The sequence below is a fragment of the Pseudorasbora parva genome, chromosome 19 (genome assembly GCF_024679245.1).
Source record: "Pseudorasbora parva isolate DD20220531a chromosome 19, ASM2467924v1, whole genome shotgun sequence".
NCBI classification, from domain to species: Eukaryota; Metazoa; Chordata; class Actinopteri; order Cypriniformes; family Gobionidae; genus Pseudorasbora; species Pseudorasbora parva.
Window position 1 is genome coordinate 20,046,047 of NC_090190.1, and position 12,637 is coordinate 20,058,683.

At 33.4% G+C, this 12,637-nt stretch overlaps 1 protein-coding gene across 8 annotated transcripts in view; it reads left to right on the forward strand.

Moving 5' to 3' along the window:
* Positions 1 to 12,637, forward strand: part of rims2b (regulating synaptic membrane exocytosis 2b) — a 241,805-nt gene that overhangs the window by 41,420 nt on the left and 187,748 nt on the right. For all 8 annotated transcript variants that reach the window (XM_067426681.1, XM_067426679.1, XM_067426682.1 and 5 more), the window contains exon 3: positions 730 to 940. In XM_067426681.1, coding sequence (XP_067282782.1) covers positions 730 to 940 — 211 coding nt within the window. The remainder of the gene's footprint in view (positions 1 to 729; positions 941 to 12,637) is intronic.

Here is a 12,637-nt window from a genome sequence, read left to right on the forward strand (position 1 = left end):
TTTGAGATTTGACAACCTTTATTAAACGTTTTTGTAAGCATATTGGGTAATAATGTGTGTGTTATTTCTGATGATGCAGTGAAACATGCCAAATAGTGCTTTTTTCATGATTTATCACATTTTTTTATGTGGTTCAGATACAAAAATATTTTGAGTTTTCTATTTATTAAACTAATTTCCTTCATTGTATCAACTCAAATTTTTAATTTCAATAAACTCAAAATTTTAAGGCAACTAGGTTACTTACTTTTTTAAGTTAAACCAACAAAAAACAGCACAATTTTTTTTACAGTGTAAGGGAACATCTCTGTGTTTTCATCTTATTTTTTTATTTATTTCAGATTTAATAAACATAACAAAAATATATTTTTATTCTAGTTAACAATAACAACACTGGTAAAAATGTGCCTTAAAGCATTTGGCAAATCTCATGAACTGCATGAATTTGTTTGATTCGTATGTATTTTTAATTTTTATTTCATTTTTTAAGTAAGCATAAAGGACCACCCCTCAGTTGGGTGTAAGCAGATTGAATAAAAATTTATGAATATGATTCAGACAAATTCGTTGTCGTCTGTATGTGGAAAACGCAAAGGAAAACCTTTTAAATTTTTCGTACATCAGGAGCACCTCTTCACACCTGACTCTCCTCCTCAAATGTAAATCAAGACAATTACAAGAAAATACTAAAATGGCCCCCATCTTAATGTCCCCTTCTGCTTTCCACAGGAAGTTGCACCAGCAGTTTGAGATGTATAAGGACCAGGTGAAGAAGATCGGAGAGGAGGCTCAGAAGAATCCGGAGCAGAAGGGAGACTCGCCCACCTGTGGGATCTGCCACAAAACCAAGTTTGCCGATGGCTGCGGCCACGTCTGTTCTTATTGCCAAAATAAGTTCTGCGCACGCTGTGGAGGACGCGTCTCCCTCCGGTCCAACAAAGTACGTCTGACTCCTCTCTCCTCATCATAAACTCTGTAGACAAGTTGTATAAAGACAACTACTTTATGTGGCCCTGCGTCTTTGTATCTTATGTTGAATTTGGACATCTTTCAAATTGTGTTTCTGAGTTTGGTGTTTTTTTACTAAACAGGAAGTTAGATTTTTAATCCCTTGACCACAAGAGGGTGCTGAAATGTAAAAAATAATAATTCTTTTCTTCTTGCTGTATAAATTTGTTTAAATCCTTCAAGCTTTTCAATCTCGTAATATTCTGCAGAAGAGAGAAATTAATCACGCTGCTTCTCTCGCTAAAAGTTGCTTTCTTAATAGCTCTCCTCTGCTCTTGATGCCATGTATCAACAGACCATGACAGACTTCTATGTATACACACACACACACACACACACGCACACACACACACACACACACACACACACACACACACACACACACACACACACACACACACACACACACACACACACACACACACACGTTGGTCTATGTGGTTTACAGGGACTCTCCATAGGCGTAATGGTTTTTATACTGTACAAACCGTATTTTCTATCCCCGTACACTGCCCCTGCCCCTAAACCTACCCATCACAGGAAACATTCTGCATTTTTACTTTCTCAAAAAAACATCATTTAGTATGTTTTTAAGGCCATTTGAATTATGAGGACATTTGGTATGTCCTCATAAACCACATGTATAGTGTAATACCAGTGTAATACCCATGTAGTTATACAAATTTGTTTCCTCATAAACCACATAAACAGGCTCACACACACACACACACACACACACACACACACACACACACACACACACACACACACACACACACACACACACACACACACACACACACACACACACACACACACACACACACACACACACACACACACACAAGATGCACCATTTTTTTTTACTCCAATAGGTGACACTTTATAGTAACTTACGATTTATTATTTAAGATAATGTGCTTGTTAATGTTTACTAATGACCTTATTAAATATAATGATTAACAGATCATTATTTAATGTACATGCTCTTATTTTCAATTCATATGATCATGCACTTCTTGAAAATCTGTAATGTCATTAAACTTCTAATGCATTAACTAATGCACTTTTTTCATTAACAACTGGAAAAGGTGTTTGGTAGCTATGAGTGATCTGTATGAGTGTGCACTATGTAGGTGTCTTAATACTAGCTTCAAAAAGAAAGTATGTACTTGGGTTCTATTGTAAAACACTTTTGCTTGTATTGAGGTGTGATATGGGTAAGGTTCGGGACAGGTTTGGTGGTATGGGTAAGATTGAGACTTGGTTAAGTGGTCAACAGTGTACAGGGGTCAGTTTAAAACGGAACACTGGTCAAACTGTTGCATTATATTGTTTTGATAAATGAAATATTTTCTTGAAATAATATTTGTTTTATACTGAGGATGTCTGATTCTAAGAATATCCCCTTTAAGGATATAGTATAATAAGTGTTGAGGCAACAAAAACACTCTAATTACAATCATGTGTTGTTGAGTTTAGTTAAATGCTTGCTAAAGACAACTAACCTTTACACAAGAGTTGTTACCTAAAAATACAATGCCCATAAATGCATGATTAATAGTAAACATCTATAAGCATTTACAAATGATAAATAGTTTCAGCTTTAGTTTGACACATCAAAAACATGAACAAATAATTATTAAATGATTCGTAAAGATGTAAATAGTAGCACTATAACAAACAAATAATGTGTGACCTATAAAGACCCTGTTATGAGTTAATGAATATGTTAACATTGTGTGAAGTGCTTAAAATGACAAATTTTAGCTTAAATTACACAAAATGGGTACATGTAAAAAAAGGGCATTAGGCAATATATGATTTGAAGTTTAAAGACATTTAGCATTCATATGTACAACAAATGTAATAAGCTTTTAATCACTGTATAATTTATTTAAAAATAATTTGTAGATTTTAAAAAGTGCATGGTCATATGAATTAAATAGTTGAATGACATTTGTAAGCATTTCAGTTTGTATTAAATAATGATCTGTTAATAATGTTATTTATGCAGATATGCACATTATCACATATTTCTAGCATACATATACATATATATATATATATATATATATATATATATATATATATATATATATATATATATATATATATATATATATGATCTGTTAAGCATTATATAATGTTTGCTGATGATGATTTATTAATGAACGCAATTATGAAGTGTTGAAGGCAAATAAAGTGTCATCACACACAGGAATACATTTCTTACAAGTAAATATAGCCTTATCGTAAGGATGAGACTTCTTCAAAAAAGCAAAAAAAAAAAAAAAAAAAAAGATCCTTTTTTACAAATAGTGTACATACAGACACACAAATATTCTTTACATACATTCAAAAATGTATATATTTGTAAATTAGTAAATCTAGTAGTATCTTCAGATAGATTTTCTTTATTTTTAAGAAACCAACACAGGTTGTTCAACACTGTTTCCACTAGTGGGCATTATATTCCATACAGTGATTCAGTCTTCCTCAGTTGTTCCTAATGTTTTTGTGATTTAAAATATCTATTATCAATTTTTTTCTTGCATGCGATCTTACAGCTGTCAGTGAACCACTGGAGTTTAGACGTGAATACATAAATCAATACTAATATTGCAGTACATTTCCCTCTGTTCGTCTCCTTTTCTTTTTTTATCTCTTGCGCTCGTTCCATTTCATCACCCTGTCAATTACTTGCATAAATTTACAGCGGGGCGACAAATTGTTCAGCAGCTCCTCTTTTTCTTAGTATTTATTTTCTCTTCATGGTTTTATCATTATGTTCAAATTCTCACAAGCCCCTTTATCATGGACCATTAATTGTACAAAGTATATTACCATTGGATGTATCCAAAAATAATGAATTTAATTATCACATGCTGCTTGCATATTATTGTTCCATTAGAGTGAAATAAAATAAAACATACTGTATGTTTAGTAACATTAATATATTTATATCAACATTTAAAAGTTTGCAATGTTACATTTTTGCAAACTTTTTTTAAATCTTTTTTTTTAAGATTTTTTTTTTTTTAAGATTTAAAAAAAAGCTGCATTATAGGGATAGTTAACCAAAAAAGGAAAATGATCCCATGATTTACTCACCCTGAAGTCATCCTAGATGTTTATGACATTTTTCTTTCAGACAAACACAATCAGTTATATTAAAATTGTCCTAGCTCTTCCAAGCTTTATAATGGCAGAGAATGATTGTTTCTGTTTTAAAGTCCATAACAGTGCATCTATCCATCATACAACTGCTCCACATGGCTCCGGGAGGTTAATAAAGGCCTTCTGAAGTAAGGCTTTTGTGTAAGAAAAATATCCATATTTAAAACTTCATAGACTAAAATAACCAACTTCCAGCAGACCGCAGTACGCATCGATTTACGGCGAAAGAGCAACCCTTGACCCTCGACACATGCATATTGACGAATGCAGAAGCGCTGAAGATAGAGCAAAACAAAACACCGGAGAAGTCTAAAACGAGAATTTTTAAAAAGTAATGGCGGAAAAATTTCGAGGATTTAGTTATTTTAGTTTATAAAGTTTTAAATATGGATATTTTTCGAACACAAATCCATTTCAGACCTTTATTAACCCCTGGAGCCATGTGGAGCAGTGGGGTAATTTTCATTTTTGGGTGAACTATCCCTTTAATTTGATTAAAAATACTGTAAAAACAGCAAAATTGTGGAATATTATTACAATTTCAAATGACTGTTTTCTATTGTAACATATTTTGAAATGTAATTTGTTCCTGTGATGGAAAAGCTGAACTTTCAGTATAATTACTCCAGTCTTTAGCGTCACATGAACCTTCAGAAATCATTCTAAGAAACATTATTATCAATGTTGAAATCAGCCGTGTGTCTGCTTCTGTAGAAACTATGAGTTTACTATGAATTTAATGCTTTATGCAACTATGAATTTAAAGCATTTTTGCAAATAAAAGTATTAATTTACTGACCCCAAAACTTTGAACGGTAGTGTGTATATATTTGCATAATTGCATTTGGATGTTTTCATATTTGCGCACATTTTACCTGCAAAACATTGTAATGTGAAAAACATTCATAATGTGAGATACACCATACTGACTTTTATGCTGATTTTTTGTATTTTTTTGTATTTCTTTATTAAAATTAAATCTTAATTCACTTCAAATATTAAATTTTGGATTGAAATATGACCCGCCCAAGAAGATTCAACAAGTGTCCAAGTGGACACTGATTTAACACATGTACTAAAGTAACTACGGTAACTGAATATCAAAAATGAAAGCTATTCACCGAGTCGTGACACTGACATAATTTCAAGTGATTTATTTAAACAAACATAGCTTTTATCAGTGAAAACAGATACTGAGCTTTGTTCTGTAGAACCTCAGACAGTTGCTTTCTGTGTATAGAGATTATTTACATCCTAATTTGTCGGCCGACTGTGCTCTTTGCCCTCTTAGGAGTTGAAGAATGTGGAAAATAACTTCACTGATGGTCAATTGTTAATCAGCGACTAATTCTCTATTCACAGCTCATGAATGATGGATGATGTGCATAATGCATAGTGTTTAGTGAGGGTGCAGCTGTAGGAAGATCTGTACATGCTTCTGATGAGATGATACTGCGATAAACAGCACTTGTATATAGTTAGAACTGCTTACTCTGATTGAGTTCTTGTTGGTATAGAGGAAAAAGTCTTTGTAGATCTATGTCAAGTGTCCCAACAAAACATTGTGGGTTTTGTTGAGCTCTCAGCATTAGCTTCTTAAATATATATAATAATGTATAATGTAATATAATGTATATTACATATGTATCTAAATATATATATAATGTTTCTGCTTACCTGGCATATGAGGTTTTGTTTGATTCGTTTCAGTGACTTGAGATCAATATTGATGACTACAATGCAAGTGTGATACATTTGATGAACTGTGATGAACTTAAAAGTTAATTCTAGATCCTCAAGTCGTTTTATTCCCATGGTGCGATGCACTGCATGTTGGACAGTTGACTGTAAAGCTGTGTGAAGGCAGCTGGTGTTGGGGTGTCATGGACACCGACGCCGCTGTGTCTGATGTCAGTGTCAATAGCTCCACATGTTAGTGAGGCCATGGATTGAGTTGCCCCCGCAGTGCTAGATGACCAGATTCTTTTTCAGTGCTGGGACAGTGATGTCATGGAGCTCTTGCTCCACGCCCATAAACATTCACACCCACAACATTTTACAGGGAAGGACAAGAAAGAAAAAAACCTTACGTATGACTAATGAAATAAAATGGCATTATAATAACATATAATATAATTGCGTTTGTACACTGTAAACCCGAATAAGTTGGCAAAACTCAAACTATTTAAGGTAATCAGTGACATTAAAATGTAAGTTAAGAAATTTAAAGTTTTAACTAAGTAAGCTGACCTGTACGATTTTTATTTTGTACTCATACATTTTAATGACTCTTAACTTGTAAATTTTTTGAGTAAGCTATCATACATTTAAAGGCCACCTGCAGTCAATCATGATAAAATGATAAAATTTCTCCATGCCTTAAAATAGCTTGAATGTAACTCTACACCCTTTAGTATACTCGGTTCTATTAATATGCAAATTAGCCCTGTCTCCACTCGCTAGCACCAGCTCAGAGAACCACTCACTGAAGATCACACATTGACATGATTGACATGAACGTAGTTTGTGACGTCAGAAACACCAGTGATTTCAAACCACGTCTTTTGCTCATTGCAGTTTTAAGGAGAAAATATTCAGTAAGGGTGTTAACTTATGAATTTGCACGCAGTTTGTCTTAAAACATATATTAACCCTTTTGCACATATAATCACACCTGTGTGATTAGTCTTGGCTGGTTCCTGGAGCGTACAATCGCAGAATGGTCAGTGCATCACATGATCAACTGCCAATTTTAAATGTGCTTGTGCACATTGGCTGGCGCCGAGCAAGAGGCAGCACCAGCGCTATACTATTCAGTGTTTTCAATCGCATAATTTTTATTTTATGTTTCAGATATTTAAATACACATAAGTAAGCAAAACAATACATTTACATTCATACAGCACTATTGTGACTGTGGCGTGTCATGTGACAAGCAATGACGCGTCACCATGGAAACAATAAAGTGATACGTTCTAAATAGTGGTCGCCTTGAAAAACTCATGCTGGGGATTAGCCAGAATATTTTAACCTTAAATGTGAGAGGGTTAAACACACACACACACACACACACACACACACACACACACACACACACACACACACACACACACACACACACACACACACACACACACACACACACACACACACACACACACACACACACACACACACACACACACACACACACACACACACACATATTTAAATTAAATATATATGACAGTGGAAACTTGGCTAGCTTTAACTAGCTAATTCAATAAATGCTAATTGGTAACAATGTTTTGATAGCATTAGCATAACATAACATGTAACATATGTTCTTAAACCAACCTCATGCTCCACTGTGATGCAACCCCCCCAAAACCCAACAAAACAGAAACTCTTCAAAATAAGCTAGGGATGCTCATTTCGGTTAATTTTCCCGACCGACAACCGATGCTCATTAATCGATTATTACCCGTTAACTGATAAGATTATAATATTGAATTGGCATTACATAAAAATACAATTGACGAGTGTCTGTGAAACGTTAAAAATAATTTTTTCACGTGTTTATTTTATTAGTGGTATTTGCTTTAGCAAACGTATATCAACATTAACAAGCCCTATCTCAGCACCATAGCATTGTACACATACAGGGTTGGGCTCTTTTGACTCAGACTGACAATTAGTCTTATAATATCACCCCTAAACTGTATAGCCACAACCTAACAACCATATACAGTACCCAAGCAACCGTACAAACACATGAATAAGCCATATCTCAGCTCCACAAAATGGTACAGACATGGGGATGGACTCTTTTGCATATCCGGGCCTCCAAGTTTTGCCATTCGCAAACACCACTCCAATTTCTTTAGGAATTGTACATTCTAGTTGTTATTGTTTATTGAAATTGAACTACTTTGACATTTAAAACAAAACTGAATTATTTTAATGGCTGCAACAATGTAAGCCAATGTAAGTCAAAAAAGAAAAGAAAAAACAAACAAACACTCGGGCCGAGATTTTTGATAAGCTGTCGAACCAAACCACACTACGAAAAGCATTAAACAAGGCTTCAGATGGCACTGATGCCCGGGGAATACAGAGACGCCTCGCTAGAGCGGTCAGCCTCGAGAAGCGACTTTCATTTGCTTTCCTCCACCAGTAAGGAGTTTGTACCACTGCTGTATTGTATAACCGTATAGGTTATTTTGCACGTAACTTTGTCATCCTTTCTGTCGAAATGTTCCCAAACAGTAGCCTGTGCTTCTTTCCCATTGCTTCATTTTGTGAAATATGTCTGTGTCGGCACGTGTGGTTCGTTGCATGTGTCGACATGCCCTGTGAGTAAAAAACAAACAAACAAACAAACAAACAAACAAACAAACAAACAAATAAACAAACAAAAAAACTTTAAACCATTTAACTGATAGTGTTAATCGGTCAAAATTCTCACTATCTGTTGTCGGTTAAATGGTCAATATGAGCATCCCTAAAATAAGCATAGCAAAATATCAAACACTACTAAATATCCCACTTAGCATTAATCTCTCTCTCTCTCTCTCGCTAGCTCGCACGCATGCACGCACGCACGCACGCGCACACACACACAAACCTTAGCATTTACTCCCCCTTTCTAGTGAATGCTGGGAAATGGAAATCACAGCACATTCAGTTAAATTGACAAAATTTAAAACAATGAAACAATTGAGATTACTTAAAATGTGTCCGTTTTGTAAACTCAAAAGAAAAAGAAGTCCTAAATGCTCATAAAGTTTGAATTGAACTAATTAATAACAACTAAAATGTGTTTAATTTAGATTTACCCTAACCAATTAATCATTTGATTACAATAATAATTGCAAATAATAATTCTGATAATAATTGTATTATCATATATCATATAATACATATTTAATTATGCATTTAAATATTAACATCCAATTTTGTGCTGTCATGTGTTGTAATTGAAAGGTGTAACTTTGAATAGCTAATATCATTACTTTATTCTTTATAAATTAATACATTAAGACAAAATGATACAGTATATGGAGGCTTTAAGTTGCAATTAAACAGAAATGCAATTAAAACTATAAAGTGGAAATTCTTTACAGATGTGTTTTCCCAACATAGTTTTACATTAGTTGTTTACACTTATTTTAGCGGCATGGTTTTAGATTAAGATAGCACTGTTTTATCATTGTTCTTTCAAATTATTGTTTATCATGTTCTAAAATGTCTGATGTGACAGATTAATGTATATTTAGAGTGAATATAGGATTTGGATCTGTAGTGTTGATACCGGTTTGTTTTATCTAGCTAGTTGTTTTGTTTGTACACTGTAAACAATTATTTAGAAAATAAGTTTGGTTGCCTTAAAATTTTGAGTTCATTGAAATTAAAAATTTTAGTTAATATTTTTTGAGATTCAACAACCTTTATTAAAAGATTATTAAAATATTTTGTAAGCATATTGCGTAATTGTGTTTTATTTTTGATGATGCAGTGAAACATGCCAAATAGTGATTTTTCATGAAATTTTGTATGTGGTTCACCTACAATAATATTTTAAGTTTCTATTTATTAAACAAATTTCCTTCATTGTATCAACTTAAATTTTTTATTTCAATAAACTCAAAATTTTAAGGCAACCAGGTTACTTACTTTTTTAAGATAATTTTTTTACAGTGTAGTCAACATTTTGTTGATTAGCCTTCTTTATTGTAAACTTGTATCTTGCACTTCTCTCCCTTCTACACACGACAAGAGCGGGCTCTGTTGAATTGTGAAGTGATGGGAGAGAATTCTAGTCTCTACCTCATGCTGCAATAATGCATTATTTTGCGTGCATTGTTTTTAGTCATTTTAACTAAAATTATTCAGTGAAAATAATAATTTTTTTATTGCATATCGGAGCTCGGTCTCTTAGATCTCATTTACACATTGTAAGGTTATGTCAGGTGAACTTCATTAGCTTTTGAGAGAGATGAATTACCCCGAGGACGCTCATTCACTTACATTGTTTGACTGTCTGCTTTTTAGTGTTTGGCTACAGCTTCGTGTCTGTTATACCTGTGTTTTTTCGGGCGGTTTGAGACGGCATGCATTTGTAATGAGCTGAATTCCGGCTTAGTGGCTTGATAGCGGTAAGATCCGTAAATAATGTAGACTAAAGCGAAGAGCAGCGAGTTCCATAGCTTCATCGCGCATTCAGCCTCTTAAACGCCGATCGGTTCCGCTGTCAGACATGCGCAGAACTGACTGCTGCTCAATAGTGGTTTCTCATGCCGTTCTCAGAATCCAGTTGAACCCAGCCGATCATTTCTCATTCTGACGGAGGCAGCAGACGCTAAAGAGTCCATTACAAGCTATAACGATATTCTCTATCGCCGTTCATCGTGTCTCGACGGACACAAAATGACTCGCAACGAGGAAATAGGTAGGAAACTTAATGTATGCTTTAAGAATGATGTTAAATGCTTTCGACTCGTTCTACCACAGGTGAGAGCGGGGCTAGTTGTCACAAGGGCTCACTAACTTTGTTTTTTAAAACGAAAGTCCAGTTAGCCTACACAGAGACATAAACACCCTCAAATTACCTTTTTCTTATCGTAGGCCTACATAAATTCCATTTAATGTCAAAATCATCATGTGTTAGGAGGTTATGCTAGCCCTTTTGAGTAAACAAGGGAACCACAGTAAACATGCTAACATAGGCTATTCAGACTTGAGTCAACTATTTAAGCTTAATGAAGGTAGATTTAAAACCTGAAGAATCTTTAGAATTTATTAATTACAGTATGTTGGCCAATTCAATCGTTTAATATATTTATAGGTTACCTCTTTTCTATATGCTGTTTTACTGTTTAAATCCAGCTGAATAGCCTTTAGGTTCCCAATGTGACAACTTGCCCCATTTAGCCTATTGTTACAACATTGCTTATTGATCAAAAAAAGTGAATGAACTGTAATAGAGTGCCGTTTTCAGGACAGGATTCGCAAGTCAAATCACATCAATATCACACAACTTGCAACAGGTTGTTTTTTTTAATCAGTCTGTTATTTCATCTTATTTAAAAAATAAATACATAGTCTACTACTTGTACACTACTAATTTGTATGTCTGGTTATAATAAACTTATTTTTTTTTTCCTATTCTTATAATCAACTTTAAATCAATATTTTTTTATTCTGTTGTGGTTATACTGCAAGTCTTGTATCAGTCACTGTTTTCTTTGTTTCTCTAAATGAAGAAATTTGTATGGTAATGCATATCTTATGTAGCAAAATTAGCATTGAGCACTTTAATGTCCACAATGTCCATTTGAATGCAGTTCAGGCATTATTTCCTTTTTACTTGGCTGTCACTCTTGGATGGCCCTCTTGTTCTATTTTCTGGGCCCATTCCTTTTACACACAAACTCATTTTCTCCATATTGGACTGTCTCTCTCACTGGTGACTCAGCAAAGACAGGTGGCCACTCGCCTCTAGCAGCAGCTCTAATGGTAGTCATTGATTTACTCGCTCTCACTGTCTCCCGCGCGGTTTAAATGTGTGTGTCTGACTTCAATGTGTATGAATGTGCAGAACGACGTGTGAGTCTGCCAAACTTACAATCACAATCTTGTAAACAAACTCTTAAAAATAAAGGTTATTTATTGGCCTCAATAATGGTTCCATGAATAGCCTATATCATCCATAGAACATTTAGGATCTTTATAGTGTAAAAAAGTTCTTTAATAAAAAATTAAAGTTCTTTACACTAAGATATTTAAAATATGTTCACTGAAAGGTTCTTTGGGGAATCAAAAATGGTGAAACCGCCTTATGGAACCTTTATTTTAAAGAGTGTAGTAGCCATATTTTGTTCCAAAATGTTAGTTTAAGTAATTGTTACCAGAGTTATTGATATGGATTTGAACAAAGCCATAACTAAACAAGCATGTAACCCATACCTGTCAACATTTGGGTATCAAAATCCGGGAGACTTCTGGGTTGGAGGAGATTTTTAAAATCTAAAATTAATATATTTTTTAAATATAAATTAAATTTTTTTTTATTGCTGTCAATCAACTAAAATAATTTACTATATTAATCTTTTTTTTCTGTGATTAATCTTAATCTTAATTAATCTTAAACCTCCAAATTAATGTAGTACATAAATATTTGTTTAATGGCATCTTTTTATCTTTTAGGCTATATTAACATTTATTAAGCTATATATATATATATATATGTATATATATATATATATATATATATATATATATATATATATATATATATATATATATATATATATATATATATATATATATATATAACTTGTAAGTGAATTGAAAAACAAATAAACCCATAATAATAATACATTTCATATGTACCTGTGCTCTTTCTACCTGTATAACAACTTAACAAGTAGGAAATATGCATAAATTGTTATAAAGTTATGAATTATTT